The sequence below is a fragment of the Eumetopias jubatus genome, unplaced genomic scaffold (genome assembly GCF_037043125.1).
Source record: "Eumetopias jubatus isolate StellerSeaLion01/CBP00866 unplaced genomic scaffold, mEumJub1_p1.0 scaffold_13, whole genome shotgun sequence".
Taxonomy (NCBI): domain Eukaryota; kingdom Metazoa; phylum Chordata; class Mammalia; order Carnivora; family Otariidae; genus Eumetopias; species Eumetopias jubatus.
In genome coordinates, this window is record NW_028274819.1 from 5,353,723 (window position 1) to 5,368,325 (window position 14,603).

At 63.9% G+C, this 14,603-nt stretch overlaps 3 protein-coding genes across 5 annotated transcripts; 2 read left to right on the plus strand and 1 right to left on the minus strand.

The window, feature by feature from the left end:
* The first annotated feature begins 871 nt into the window (after positions 1-871).
* Positions 872-6,155, plus strand: CORO1B (coronin 1B). Its single transcript, XM_028118013.2, has 11 exons — positions 872-966; positions 1,738-1,940; positions 2,180-2,302; positions 2,408-2,537; positions 2,708-2,889; positions 2,980-3,099; positions 3,734-3,838; positions 3,920-4,065; positions 4,323-4,380; positions 5,238-5,516; positions 5,693-6,155. Exons 2-11 carry the CDS (start codon positions 1,740-1,742, stop codon positions 5,816-5,818), a joined length of 1,470 nt encoding a protein of 489 aa, XP_027973814.1. The 5' UTR covers positions 872-966; positions 1,738-1,739; the 3' UTR covers positions 5,819-6,155.
* Positions 6,156-6,546: 391 nt separating this feature from the next.
* PTPRCAP (protein tyrosine phosphatase receptor type C associated protein) lies at positions 6,547-8,727 on the plus strand. The gene is made up of 2 exons (XM_028118014.1): positions 6,547-6,653; positions 7,886-8,727. The coding sequence occupies exons 1-2, from the start codon at positions 6,651-6,653 to the stop codon at positions 8,501-8,503; spliced, it is 621 nt and encodes a 206-aa protein (XP_027973815.1). The 5' UTR covers positions 6,547-6,650; the 3' UTR covers positions 8,504-8,727.
* Positions 8,728-8,839: 112 nt separating this feature from the next.
* Positions 8,840-14,458, minus strand: RPS6KB2 (ribosomal protein S6 kinase B2). 3 transcript variants are annotated; one of them, XM_028118324.1, is made up of 15 exons: positions 14,324-14,458; positions 13,959-13,999; positions 13,740-13,860; positions 13,387-13,455; positions 12,744-12,891; positions 11,661-11,718; positions 11,456-11,556; positions 11,221-11,311; positions 11,046-11,136; positions 10,813-10,920; positions 10,150-10,212; positions 9,931-10,008; positions 9,733-9,840; positions 9,513-9,620; positions 8,840-9,258 (listed from the first exon to the last, which is right to left on the minus strand). In XM_028118324.1, the coding sequence occupies exons 1-15, from the start codon at positions 14,393-14,395 to the stop codon at positions 9,103-9,105; spliced, it is 1,413 nt and encodes a 470-aa protein (XP_027974125.1). In that variant the 5' UTR covers positions 14,396-14,458; the 3' UTR covers positions 8,840-9,102. The 3 variants fall into 3 exon arrangements, with proteins under 3 accessions (XP_027974125.1, XP_027974124.1, XP_027974126.1); XM_028118323.1 differs by having other exon boundaries at positions 9,508-9,620; XM_028118325.2 differs by lacking the exon at positions 13,959-13,999 and having other exon boundaries at positions 9,508-9,620; positions 14,324-14,410.
* Positions 14,459-14,603: the final 145 nt, after the last annotated feature.

Genomic DNA, 14,603 nt, shown 5'->3' on the forward strand with positions numbered 1-14,603 from the left:
GGCTTTGCTCTTCCTTCCTCTTTCCACCTACCTGTCTTTTTCTGGGAAAGAGACCCTGACCATCACCTCAAGGAAGATGAGGGAGGTGGCCAGTGCCCCAGGGACACCAGCCCCAGGCAGAAGGGACAGATTCTGCCTGTCAGACCTACAGGGACACCCAAGTCCCCCCAGCGTGGGACACGGACAGGGATGGGGTAGATCTGAGGAGGCCAGTCTGGGCTCCTGTCCCGGGAGCTAGCTAGGAGGGAGACGTCTGCGGACAGACCACTAGGCTGGAATCTGGCAGGGGGCATGTCCCCATTTCTCTTTTTAATAAGGAGGCCCAGCAGGCCCCAGGGGTGTTCAACGGAAACATTGAGCTGGCTGGGCCTTCCACGTGCCCCTTAGAACACCGATGTTGTATTTACATTGTTCATCACGAGCGTGTACTTTTTTAACCTTTAAAAAGAGGCACGGGAATATATCGACTGTCAGCCTGGATACTGTATTTTGGAGTCAGGGGTGGACTGGGGCACCCGGAAGTATGCACTGGGATGGGGGCTTGGCACCGCGGGCTCCACCCAATCCTGGTACTCTCGAGGGCACAGCCAGAGGAGCAGGGCCGGGAAGGGGCCGCGGTCGGCCGGCGGGCTGCACCCCGCACCCACAGCCCCTCCAGCCCGACCCCCACCCCTGTCCCTGCCCCTTCGCCCCGGAGGGACCCGGGCGCCTGCGGGGCGGGGCTCGCCCAGGAGCCACCGCCTGCGCTCCCCTAGCCCCGGCGCTCGGGGAGTCCGGGGCCCAGCTCGTCGTCTCCCGCCCCGCCCCTCCGCGCGTGACCTCGGCCCCGCCCCCGCGAGCCCCCGCCCCGCCCCTCCCGCCCCCTGCCCCCGGCTCCTCTGTCACTTCCTGATTCCCGCTTCCTGCTTCCCAGAGGCTGGGATCCGGAGCCGCCCGAGGCCGGTGCCGCAGCCCCCGGCGTCCCCGGTGAGCGCGGCTGGCCGGAGCTGGGGGCGCGGGCGGGGGGCCGGGCGGGCCTGCGGGAGCGGAGCTGCGGGAGGCTGGGGTGGGGGGTCGCGAGTCCGAGGAGCCTTTACCCTCTGCGGCACTCCCCCCTCAGTCCCAACTCCCTGTGGCCGACGAGCCTCTACCCCCCCCCGCCACGGTTCACCTTGGACCCTGCTCCGAGGGCGCCCTGGGATGCTCTGCGGCCGGGAGCGGCATCCTGCCCCCTGCCCCCCAGTCCTGCCAGGCCCCCTGGACCGGCCTGGGGCTCCCTGCACATTCCTGCAGGCGCTGCACATTCCCCGGGGCTCAGAACTGGGGCCTGGCGCAGCTCCACTTTGGAGACCTTTCCCCATCACCCAACTTCCAAATCCTGGGCAGGAAGGAGCATGCTTGGAACTGACTGGGACCCACAGAGGAGCTAAGCTTGCCCTGGCTTGGGTACCTCCCACCTCCCCCACACATACCAGAGCCAGGGAGGGGCCTGGGTAGGGTCCTGCAAAGCCCCTCAGGACTCAGCAGTGTGGGCCTTGGGTCAGTGCACTCCCCCCCCCCCCCCCCGACCTCAGATGCCCCCTTGGTGGGTGGCAGCCAGGGACTGCACCTGTGACCCCGTTCTGTAACTGGGGAAGCTAAAAGCCAAGAGAGTTCCCATGACCTGGTTGCAGCCTCCCCATCTCCCTTCGTGCAGCCCTGGGAGGGTTGAGGTTGTTGGGATGGGTGAGGGCTGATCGAAGTCTCTCCACCCTGCAGACATGTCCTTCCGCAAAGTGGTTCGGCAGAGCAAATTCCGGCACGTGTTTGGACAGCCGGTCAAGAATGACCAGTGCTATGAAGATATTCGAGTGTCCCGTGTCACCTGGGACAGCACCTTCTGTGCCGTCAATCCCAAGTTCCTGGCTGTGATCGTGGAGGCCAGCGGCGGGGGTGCCTTCCTGGTGCTCCCCTTAAGCAAGGTGGGCCCCCTCAGGGCTGGGGAAAGGACTGGAGACTTGGCCACACCTACGAGGCCTCTCTGCTCACCTCACCTTCCATATCTTGCCCACCCCCACACTGCTGGGCAGGTGTCATAATCCAGATTTATTGCCTGAAAGAGGCGTTAGCACAGATAGAGATTTTTTTATTGCCAGCGAGTCAGGGTCAGAGGCAACAGACGTTTCCCGCTTACCCTTGACTGCCCCTCTCATGCCCGCAGACGGGCCGCATCGACAAGGCCTACCCGACGGTGTGTGGACACACGGGACCCGTCCTGGACATCGATTGGTGTCCCCACAACGATGAGGTCATCGCCAGCGGCTCGGAGGACTGTACGGTCATGGTGAGGCTCGGGGCTGTGGCTGCGCCCGGGTCGCAGGTGTGGCTCCAGGCCGCCAGCAGCTGGGCCACGCAGAGGTCTCACCTGGCATCCCCACCCCTCCCGCAGGTGTGGCAGATCCCGGAGAACGGGCTCACGTCCCCGCTGACAGAGCCGGTGGCGGTACTGGAGGGACACACCAAGAGGGTGGGCATTGTCACTTGGCACCCGACTGCCCGCAACGTGCTGCTCAGCGCAGGTCCGCACCGCCCCCCCCGCCCCCCCACCCTCCTGCCCCCCTCTGTGTGCAGCCCCGGAACCCACACCCTCTCCCAGGCCCATCGGACAGGTGGTAAAGCCGAGGCCCGCAGAGGTCAAGGGGCCGGGTGTGACCCCTGGAGGGTGGGCTAACGGCCCCCTGCCCGGCAGGCTGTGACAACGTGGTGCTCATCTGGAACGTGGGCACGGCGGAGGAGCTGTACCGCCTGGACAGCCTGCACCCCGACCTCATCTACAACGTCAGCTGGAACCGCAACGGCAGCCTCTTCTGCTCTGCCTGCAAGGACAAGAGTGTGCGCATCATCGACCCCCGCCGGGGCACCCTGGTGGCGGTATGTGGCCCCCCAGGGGGCCTAGGATGGTAGCGGGCAGGCCGAGGGGCTCTGTCGGGTGCCGCCCTGACCACTCCATTCCCCGGACAGGAGAGGGAGAAGGCTCACGAAGGGGCCCGTCCCATGCGGGCCATCTTCCTGGCCGATGGCAAGGTGTTCACCACAGGCTTCAGCCGTATGAGCGAGCGGCAGCTGGCGCTGTGGGACCCGGTGAGTGGCCATGGCCAGCTGGCGGGACAGGCTTGATTGAGCCTTGGACCGCACCCTGGGCACGGAGGGCGGGAGTCACCCCGGAGAGGCCTGTGGGCCGCAGGTTCTCAGCCTGGCAGCTGAGGCTCTCGGGACCTGGAACCTTTGCCCCTCGCTCTCCAGCCTCCCCTGCTGCCTCCAGCTTCCTCCAGGCCTTAGCCCACGTTGTTCTTGCCAACTGACAGGCCCTTCCCTCCTTTGCTTGCCTGTTCCAATCTGGCTGTCCTTTGGGGACCCAGTGCCGAGGCCCCCTCCCCCGGGAGGCCTCCCAGCCCTTCTCCTGGAGTGTTCTGTCCCACAGCCCTGTGGCTTCTGTATAGTGACCTCCGTGGATCCCTCTGAGACGGGGTAGTGCTGCCTGGCACCCCCCCGCTCCCACGTGGTAGGGACTAAAGGCCTGGAGTAGGCCAGGGAAGTGGGATCCTGGGAGTGGAGGGGATCCAGGAGCGGGGGAGAGAACCCATCTGGCGTTGGTGGGGACAGTGCCAGCCGGCATGGGAGGCAGCCTGGGGCCAGTCCTGATGGGCTGGGACGGTGAGGAGAGGGAAGGAAAGTCCTGGCCTGGCCTCACACTGCCCGCCACCCCATGTGCCAGGAAAACCTTGAGGAACCCATGGCCCTGCAGGAACTGGACTCGAGCAATGGGGCGCTGCTGCCCTTCTACGACCCCGACACCGGCGTGGTCTACGTCTGCGGCAAGGTGGGGCCAGGCAGGGCGGATGGGGGCAGGGAAGAAGACTGCGTTCCTGAGTGCTGACCCCTGCCGCCTCCCACCCCACAGGGTGACTCCAGCATCCGGTACTTTGAGATCACAGATGAGCCCCCCTATATCCACTTCCTGAACACATTCACCAGCAAGGAGCCCCAGAGGGGCATGGGCAGCATGCCTAAGAGGGGCTTGGAGGTCAGCAAGTGCGAGATCGCCCGGTAAGAAGGGCCCCCCGGGTGGCTGGCTGCAGAGGGATGAGTTGGCCCCAGCGGCAGAGGCCCGGCCATGGCCGGGCAGGGTGAGAGGTCAGACCTTCGGAGGCTGCTGAGGAGCGGGAACCAGCCCGCAGCAGGGCCAGAGTCAAGGTCCGACCGTGGAGGGGCTGGGGTGAGGCCTGGAAGTGGAGAGTGCAGGGAGCCAGGAGAGCCTGTGAGGGGGAGGTTCCACCCACGGTCCCCCGCCTCTCCTTTCGCAGGTTCTACAAACTGCATGAGCGCAAGTGTGAGCCTATCGTCATGACGGTGCCGAGAAAGGTGAGGCCACTGGTCCCCTGCCCACCCACTCCCTTCCTCAGCGGACAGGCCCTGCGGGGGTGACCGGGCTGAGACCTGTGAACGGGACGTGGTTGAATGTGGATGTGGTCAATGGGCTGGAGAGACACCCAGGATGGGTTTGGCCTGCCGCCAGGCGTTGGACAGTGCCAAGCAGGCGGTGAGACGGGGTGAGACGGGGGGAGCTGTGGCCCTGCTCTGGAAGAGCCACCGGAGACAGATGTCAGGCCGCTGTGCAGGGCTCCCTGTGGCAGGCAAGGCAGGACCCAACAGCATGGCTAGGGTGGGGCGTGCCAACGGTGGGTCAAGGCCAGGCAAAGGGCATGGAGGTAAGAACAGAGAGAGGGACGGGAGGCTGGCTGTGGTGGAAACTCCCACGAAGAGGGGATCGATCCACGTGTGGCCTGGCCTCAGATGCCCAGCCAAGAACCTTGGACGAGCCTCGTTCTTCTCCAGCCAGCGTTCGCCAAGTGAGCCATTCGGCGTGCCAGGCACATCCCAGGGAGGAAAGCCATGAATGAGGCTGGCGGGGTTCACAGTCCGTGGGACACAGACAGGGCTCCCAGAATCCCGTGAAGCCACGTGGCTGACCCGTGCTTAGGAGCATTAGGAAGGCTTCTGAGAAGAGTTGTTGGCCATATCCCGAAAGGAAGTGAAACGAGAGATTTGGGCTTTAGAGAGGCCATTTGGGGCCAGGCCGTTGGAGGACGGGTTGACAGGGCTCAGGCCTGGGACTGAGAACAAACAATGAGGAGGTGGCTACCCAGGGTCCAGACAAGAGAAGAGGACCCTGCCACTGGGCCCCCGGCTGATCCGGACCTCCCCCACCCCCTGCCCAGTCGGACCTCTTCCAGGACGATCTGTACCCTGACACAGCCGGGCCCGAGGCGGCCCTGGAGGCAGAGGAGTGGGTGAGTGGGCAGGATGCCAGCCCCATCCTCATCTCCCTGCGGGAGGCCTATGTGCCCAGCAAGCAGCGGGACCTGAAGGTCAGCAGGCGCAACGTACTATCCGATAGCCGGCCTGCTGCGGCCCCGAGCTCGGCCCGCCCCGGGGCCTCCACCTCCGCTGCGTCCATCCACACGACTGTCCCCAGCGGCAGCCTCGCCGGAGCCGCGGTACGTGCCCCCCCCCCCGCCCCACCGCCGCCCCAGCTCCCCCAGTCGGCACCCCGGTCTGCTGTGCGCGTGCCTGAACCTTTCCGGCCAGGCTGTCGGGCTCAGGCCCTGGCCTGGTGGATTGGGGGAGGGCTGCAGCTCCGCGCCCCCTGACTGCTGCCCCCACGTCCCTGCAGGAGGCTGGGAAGCTGGAGGAGGTGATGCAGGAGCTGCGGGCGCTGAGGGCGCTGGTCAAGGAGCAGGGGGAGCGCATTGGCCGCCTGGAGGAGCAGCTCGGCCGCATGGAGAATGGGGACGCATAGCACCACAGGCCCAGGGGATCCCGCTCCCCCTCACTTCCTCCTCCTCCGAGCTCCCTCCTCACCCAGCCTCTGCTGGCAAGTCACACCACTAGCTGGCTGTCTCCTGCCCCCTGCCCAGGGCCTCTGGGGCACGTTCAGGGGCAGTCCATCCCGACCCATCCCGTGGGCCCCGGGCTGGAGCCACTGCCTGGCTGTCATTGTTACTGTGGAGGATTTTTGTATCAAGGCAAACTTATACTCTGAGGGACCATCTCCCCCCAGCTCCCTGCTCCCTCCCGGAGGAAGTGGGAGGGACAAGCTCTATATTTTCATTCCAAATAAAATTCTCTTTCTAAAAGCCAGGTTTGCCCTCTGCAAAAGGTGGGGCTGGGAAAGGAAGTCTGGAATGCTGGGGGCAGAGGAGGCCGGCCCACAGGGATCACAGATGGGAGGAAGGTCTGAGGGCCATGAGCATCCCCCCTCCAAGTCATCACTTCCCTGAATTCCGCCAGCTAGAGAAACTGAGGCCCCGGAGCTGTGGACGCCCGGGACTGCGTCCTGCTTTGAGCTGGTGCCTGGGTCCTCCTTTTGGAGGCCTGGCCCCAGGCTTCACAGCTCCGGCCTCACCCGGTGAGAGATCTGTGAGGCCCCCCAGTGTAAGGGTTAGGGTGGTCCCCGAGAGGCCCACGGCCCCCAAGCAGGGCCCTATGGCAGGGAGGGCCGGGTGGGGTATGTGAGCAGGAAGCGGAAGCGCCCAGTAACCCTTAGCTGCAGCTGAGCGCGCCAGAGCTCACTTCCACTCAACACAGCCAGAGCTGGTGGCGGGCACCCAAGCACCGAGGCCGGCGGACTGATGGTGAGCACCGGAGCCCACTGGGTCCTGCGGTGGGGGCCACAGGAGGTCAGAGCCGGCATGTCTGGGGCCTGGGCACTAAGAGAGGACCCCCACATTGGGGCCCAGGAGCAGAAGCAGCTGGCCCAGGGCAGAGAAGGGAGACCCAGGGCAAGCGTGGGGCAGAAGCTGGGCCTTCTTACCTCGCCTCAGAGGTAGGCCTCCCCGGGACTCAGGGTGTACCCCCCCCAGCACCCCTCTCCAGGCCCGGCCCCCCTTCAGGAACCTCTGACAGACCCTCTCGCCTGTTCTGCTGGTGAGCTGGGACCTGGGCACAGAACCTACCTGCGTCCCTGGAGCCTGGGCAAACAGAGCCCGGGGTGAAGGGGAGGCTTGCTTGAATCTCGGCACCCCTCCCCCCACCAACACCTCCCCCCTGCCCCGTTCCAACCGCAGGCTTCCTCTGGTAGCGACACCCGCCTCCCCCAGCCCCCAAGCCCTACAAGCCTGAGGCCCCCGGGGACGGGAGCTGAACGGAAATGCTGCAGCTGGGGCAGTCCTGTGGGTGGGAGAGGAAGAGGGGTCCATCCTGAGCCCTGATCAAGTGGAGGGTAAACAGTTGTCTCAGAGTTGGCCCTTCCATTCCCGCGCCTCGGGAAGAGCCAACCCCAACACCGGCCTCCCAGATTCCTTCCTTCCCTCCCTCCGCATCCCATCGCCACCCCCAAACCCCACCGTCAGAGTCTTGACACATCCGACCAGTATTTACTGGGCACCTACTGTGTGTGCCAGAAATGAGCACTTGAGCCAGGAAGACCCCTGTCTCCTTGCTGTTTGCTCTGGTGGGGCAGGTAAGGGAGGCAGCGTGAGGAGTACGAGGGAGAGAAAAGTAGAGCGCGGCCGGGCCGGCTGCAGAGGCGAGAGGCAGGGCAGTACTCCAGGTCAGATTGGGCCTCACGGGGAATCTCACGCGGACAGTCTGGGCCAAAGTGGGCCGGCGGCCGTGCGGCTCTCGGGGGGATGGAGCATCCTGGGTGTAGAGGGAACAGCCAGCACACAGGGCCGTGGCAGGCGCAGGCTCATGCAGGGCGCGGGCGGGGGCGGGAGGGGGGTCCAGGGCCACATCTCAAAGGACCAGGGCCTTGCGGACCCAGTAGGACGTGGGCTTTCCCGCTTGATGGTGCCCGTTTTGCCCAAGAGGCAGCTGAGGAGCCGGTCACCCGGCCCCTGACTGCCCCCTGCCCGTCTCCCCGCAGGACCTGCCCTGTGCCCTAGGGCTCGGGACGCTGCTGGGCCTGCCAGGGGTCCTGGGCTCGGGCAGCAGCGCCGAGGACAGTGGGAGCTCCAGCACCGTGGCCGTGGCCGTGCTGCTGCTGCTGCTGCTGCTGCTGGTCGCCGGCCTGGCACTGGCCTGGCGCCGCCTCAGCCGGGACTCGGGGGGCTACTACCACCCGGCCCGCCTGGGCGCCGCGCTGTGGGGCCGCACCCGCCGCCTCCTCTGGGCCAGCCCCCCGGGCCGCTGGCTCCGGGCCCGGGCCGAGCCGGAGACGTGCGCCGAGGCCCCAGATGAGCAGCAGGACGAGCAGGACGCAGAGGAGGACTACCAGCTGGCGGGCGGCCCAGGGGGGAGAGAGTCCCAGGAAGAGGAGCAGCGAGGCGGACTGGGGCCCGGCCCCCAGCAGCTCCCAGAGCCGGCTGAGGACGCGCATGACAGTAACACCGGCGGGGGCCTGGGCCTCAGCTGCCAGGGGCCGGCGGGCTCGGGGGGCAGCGCCGAGGCCCTGCTGAGCGACCTGCATGCCTTTGCTGGCAGCGCGGCCTGGGACAGCGCCGAAGCCTCTGGGGGCCGGGGCCTCCACGTCACCACGCTGTAAGCGCCAGCGTGGTGTCCCATCCCTGTCACTGTGCCTGTGTGTCCCGAGCTGCCCTGGACCCAGCGTCACCCACACCGCCACCCCCCTCCCCAATGTAAGCGTCTCAGACGATCGCTCCCCCACTGGTTCTGTCCCCAAAGCCGCGCATCCCTGTCCCCACCAGGAAGGCCGCCCACCCCTAGGGGCACGGGGGTCATCTGAAATAAAACCCCTCCAGCCCTGTGGCTCTGTGGTCCTGTAGTGACCCTTCCCATCTCGGAGCAGGGGCTCCTCCTGGCACAGCCCCACCCAATCCTGCCCCCCCCCCCCAGAGGTCCAAGGGAAGAGCCAGGTCAGTGCCATGATTCAGTATTTTAATTCTCCAAGGGCACAGCTCAACTGCAGGCCAGCTGGGTGGCGAGGCCACTCCCCTGACAGCCAGAGCCTGTGGCCCTTCACGAACATGGTTCAGGGGCACAGCCACCCCAACCGAGACCCGCTCTCACACGCACTCACTCCTGTACCCCAGACACACCTCCAGGTCCCTGGAACTGGCCCAGGGCCCCACTTGCCCTCACGGCTGCCCATCCTCCTAGCGCCCTGGGCGCCCACGGCCCCTCTTAGACTTCTTGGTCCCCGAGGGGGGTCGGATGGGGAGGGGGGCAGTGCTCGAGGGTGGTGGCGGTGGCGGCAGGAGAGGAGGTAGAGGGGGCTCCATGGGCTCCAGTGAGCCAGAGCTGGGCCGGAATCCCTCGAAGGGCGAGAACTTCAGGGGGCTGCAGGGGAAACCAAGGTGAGTCAGCACGTACTGGCACTCGGGTCAGAGGGCCGATGTCCCCCCCACCCCCACCCCCAGGTACAGAGGCTGTGAGGTCAAGTGCCCAGCCAGGCAGCCCCCACCACAAGGGGTCCCAGGGATGAGAAAACAGACTAGCACTGAGAGGCAGCCCTGGGGTGGATTGGCAGAGCCAAAGCTAGAACCGGCCTCCTGCCTCAGCTACACACTCCCCTCTGTCCTGTGGTACCTGACCGGGGTCCGGGGACTGCTGTTGAGGCGCCTGGGGGAGCGCAGCTTGGGCTGGAAGGAGAAGCCCTCCTTGATGCTGTCCAGGACGGAGGGTGCCACATATGTGAAGCCCTGTGAGGGTCGGGGGGAGCGAAAGCAGGGCCGGACGACACTCAGTGTCCACCACTCCTTAGCCACAATCCTGCCCGGGCCCCCATAACCCTCAGGCCACCCAGGACCTCACCAGGAAGGCCTGGTTGGCGCTCTCACTGAGGGCCGTATCATCGGGACTGTCCACTGGCGTCTGCCGCGTGAAGTGGGTGTCAAACTGGCTCACATCCTCCTCTGACTGCTGTGGGTAGACCCGAGCGGGGAGGAGGGGTCAGGGGGCATCCAGGACGGGTCCTCCACCTGCCCCCAGACCAATGGGTCCTCCGCTTACCAGAGAGGGCCTGAAAGGGGGGTCGATGCGGCGAGCCAGGAGGTCGTCCCAAATAATGTGCCGAAAGAAGGGGTGCCTCTGTGGGTAGAGGGCCCCCAAACATCTCATCATTTCACCATCCTTGACTCCCTCAGTAACTCCCTCTCGCCTAAGGCCTTGCCTGCCCCCCTGGTACCCTGGGGGCTCAGCCCTGCCCCCTCCTGGTGGTCCCAGACCCACCTGCACATCAGCAGCATCCCCAAGGCCACCCCCGATCCGTTGGCTGGGATTCCGCTTCAGAAACTGCAGACAAGGGCAGAGGGTGAGGGTCTGTCTGGGGGAGAGGCATTGACTTTGTGTTCCTCCATGTTCCTGCGGACTGGCCTGGGCAGGGAAAGGTGAGTGTGTGAGTGTGTGAGTGTGTGAGTGTGTGAGTGTGTGTGTGTGTGTGTGTGTGGTGGGGAGAAGGCCTCAGGAGTGTCGTCTCCACCTACAGACAACCTTAGGCCTCCCAAGGTTTGGTCTAATGGGCCCTTCTGCATGAAGCCTTCGCAAAGGCACCCGGTCACTGGGGGCACTAGGGCACTGCAGTGGGATCCAATCTCCAAGCCTAGCCTCCCACTTTTACCCCCAGCAAATGCCTTCTCGATGGGAGAGCAGCTAGCTCATCGTGAATGTTCCGCTGATTAAGACTTGGGACTAGGGGTGTGTGCAGCGGGGTCATCAGCTGGTCTGCAACAGGGTGAAGGCGCAAGCTCAGCGTCTTGGACCCCAAAGCCAATGCTCTTTCATCCCCAAAGGCATACTACACAGGCAGGGGTGTCCCACAGCCCAGAGAAACTCAGGATTCCATGCAGGGCCTAGAAGACACTGGGGGCTGGGCCAGGGACCGGAGGAGCCCACCTTTTTGACAAGGTCCCGGGCATCCGGGGTGAGGTAGGGGGGCAGCGTCAGCTTCCCTTTGATGATCTTGTCCATGGTTTTCTTCCGGTTCTCTGCAGTGAAGGGTGGCTGGAGAAGGCAAGGGTGAGAGGAGACTTGCGGGCCTCCCCCCAGGCCCTGGCCCTGGCCCGAGATGAGGACCCCCGTCCCACCCCCCTCCCCACCGCCCCTCCTCCCAAGGAGGCTGGACTTGCCGATCCAGTGAGCATGTCATACATCAGGGCCCCCAGGCTCCACCAGTCCACCGCCCGGTTGTGGCCACTGCGTACCAGAATCTCAGGGGCCCTGGGGGCCAGGGGAAACCATCAGCCAGGCAGGGCCCTTCCCGGCAGTCCTCCCGACCCCTGGTCCCAGCCAGCTGCCGCTTACATGTACTCAATGGTGCCACAGAAAGTATGGGTGACGGCGCCCTCGTGGATCGACTCCTTGCAGAGTCCAAAGTCTGTCAGTTTGATGTGGCCTGAGGAAGATTTTGGAGGGGGTGGTCAGGGCCCTGGCCTACCAGGTGGTGCCCCTCAGCCCTCCCTGCAGATTCCAACCCAACACATGCAGCTACACGGCAGCATGGGGGGGGGGGGGGGGTGGGCGGTGCACACACGCGCACCCTGGCTGTTGAGCATGATGTTCTCAGGTTTGAGGTCCCGGTAGATGATGCCTTGGGAGTGGAGATGGCCCAGGGCCAGTGTGATCTCTGCCAGGTAGAAACTGCAGAGACAGGACAGGGTGAAGGCAAGGGTAGGCGGGGGGGCTGGGCTCTGAGGGAAGAGCATCCCTGGAGCCCCTCCAGAGAGGCAGGAAGGAACACCTACCAGGCCGTGTCTTCCAGGAAGATGCCCTCTCGCTCCAGATGCGTGAAGAGCTCACCGCCTGTGACACAAACACGTCAGCAGCTGTGTGCTGGGAACAAGCATCTTTGCTCTCTGAATCTCGGTTTCTTCTTGGGGAGAGTGGGACTCATAATTCCGGCCCTACCTGCCTCACACAGCTGCCGTGGGGATTCAATTCAATTCAGCAAACATCTACCGACGCCTACTCGGGTGTCTGGCCCTGTGCTGGGTGAAGCTGGGGACACAGAGATGAGGAGACCCAGCCATTGCCCTCAGGATGCTCAGTCTAATGGGGAGACAGACATGCACACAGGTGCTCTAATATGCCAGACTGAGGCAATAGCTCCAAGAGCTTAATGCAAAAAATATCACAGAGGAGGCAAATGACTCCTAACGTGAGGGGACACAGCCCATGGTAACAGTGAGAATCAAGGGGTGCCGCGATGGATGTGGGGACTGGCGCTCACAGGGCTCATCTGTGCAGACAGGACCTGGCAGCAAGTGGGCCCCAACCGCTTCATGGCCAACAGGGGGCACCAGGCCAAGGAGGCCAGGCTTCACCGGGGCAGTTACAGGGAGCCGTGTAATTGTTAGTAGGAGCGTCGGGGACAATTCCGTGCTGAGACGATGACCCTGGGAGTTCATGGAAGAGGGTGAGCCGAAGGCCTCAGGCCCAGTTAGGAACAACTGTGACCCCTGCCATCCCCTCAGGAGAGTGGAGAGTATGAAGGACACTGCTGAGAATGAACCAGCGGGATCTGGGACCCAACTGGACAGAGGGCACACAGGCCATGGAGGGGTAGTGGAAATGGACAAAACAAGCCACTGGATTTCTGCACAAACTCCGAGCGTTCCCGTCCACCCCCAATACAGGTGAGGGACACAACAGGTGCTGGACAGACGTTTGCTGAATGAATGAATGATGGGACGGATGGACACACAGATGGATGGGTGTGGGGGCCCCCTAGCCATTCTACACACATCTCTCCAGGCTTCCCCCAGAGCTCCCAGTGCTTCCTGGCTGGTTCCCTGGCCCTGGTTCCCTGGCTGGGCCCCTGCTCATACCACTGAGACACTCGAGGATGAGGTAGAGTTTGCCACCAGTCTGGAAGGCATAGGCCAGTTCCACAATGAAGGGGTGCTTCACTGACTCTAGAATGTTCCGTTCAGCCCGCGTGTGTGCTGTGTCCTTGGCGTTGCGCACAATTTTGGCCTGAAGAGGCGGGATCAATCAGAAGGTGGGCACCTCGGGCACCTTTAGTCCCTCCAGCCATTACCCTCCTGCCACCCTTTATCGCTCCATTCTATTTCTCCGTAATTCCGCTACCAGTGATCATCCTTCTCAAGGACTGATTTATCCTCTAGAGGTACCTCTCCGCTTTGTCACTAATGACATTTCAGGCAGATAATCCTTTGCTGTGGGTGCTGTCTTGTACATCGTAGGATGTTTAGCAGCAGCCCCGGCCTCTACCCACTGGATGCCAGTAGCACCCCTATTTAGTTGTGACTCAAAACTGTAGAGGCAGTATTGCCCACGGTTGGGAATTACTGCAAAACACCACCACCACAACTGACATTAAACCAGCCAATGCCCAAGACAGGGGCCATCTCCTCCATCATGTTCACTACTGTCTTCCGGAAGCCTGGAGTCGTGCATGGAGGACGGCAGCCACCGAGCAAGGATTTGTTGGCTGAACAAATGACTCACCTTCCTCAGGACTTTCATGGCATATATTTTGCCCAAGTTGGTGCCCTGAACCTTTCGCACTTGGAACACCTGTAGGGCAGGGGAGACAGGATCAACCTCCCTCTCCACATCCTATCTTCAAAAAAGCTCCACCCTGAAGCTCTGGCATTGAGACCAAGAGGCCTGGGCCCACCCAAGGGTGGGGCAGTAAAGATGTCAAGTCTGATTCCGAGAGGATCGGCCTTTTCCCTGCTTTATGCTTTTACCTCAGCGTTCTATGGAGGCTCGACCGATTTACAAGTTTAATTTGTTTTGAGACCCTTTGCTGCTGCAAGACTGAGGCAGGGAGACCAGTGAGGAAGGAAGGCCAATACCTTGCCATAGCCCCCCTTGCCCAGCACACGCAGCAGCTCAAAGCAGTGGGGTCCGATGCGCTCAGGGCCCAAATTCACACTGGTCTCAGTCAGCTCCACCTCCTCACAGTGTCCCACAGGCCTATTAACACAAGAAGTTAATGGGGGCAAGGCTCCAGTACTCCCCATGTCTCCCTCCCCAGCCCATACCCTCCCTCCCCCAACACAACCCTCACTCACTCCAGGCCAGCCGCCCTCGACTCGGCAAGGGGACACACGTCCTGCGAGAAACCGAGGGGTAAGAGCCAAGGAAGGCACCGGGATCCCTCCCCTCAAGCCGGACTACTTGGCCCAGGAGAGGAGGGGGTCAGGGATGGAGCTGGCGGGCGATGGGCCAGCAATGGGGAGGAGAGGTCCAGGGCAGAAAAGGGAGAACCAGGGTAAGGGCTGGGGCCTGAAAGACAGGTCGGGGTGAGTGAGGGTGGGTCAGAGCTTAATAGGGGCCGGGCTCAGAGACGCTCTGGCTGGGGGAAGCCAGGGCGATTCCACCGCCTGGAGGATGGGATCGGCTCCGGGATCGAGCCGCGCCCGGGAGGACCACTCACCGAGGGGCTCAACTCTGGCTCGCCCTCGCTGCCTTCCTCCGTCTCCAGGTCCAGGTCAAACACGGCCGCCATAGCGGCGCCGGCCCGGCGGGCCCTTCGGCCCGTGCTTGGCCGCGCTCAGACTGACAGCCCGGGGGGCGGGGCGGGGGGTTGTACGTTATCACTCCGCGACCGCGACCGCGGCCGCGCGCGCCGATGACGCATGAGGCTCCCCCCTCCCCCTCCAGCCGGCCACTTAGTCTGGCGGGGCGAAAAGATGGCGCCCGGCGCAAGGCCTCTC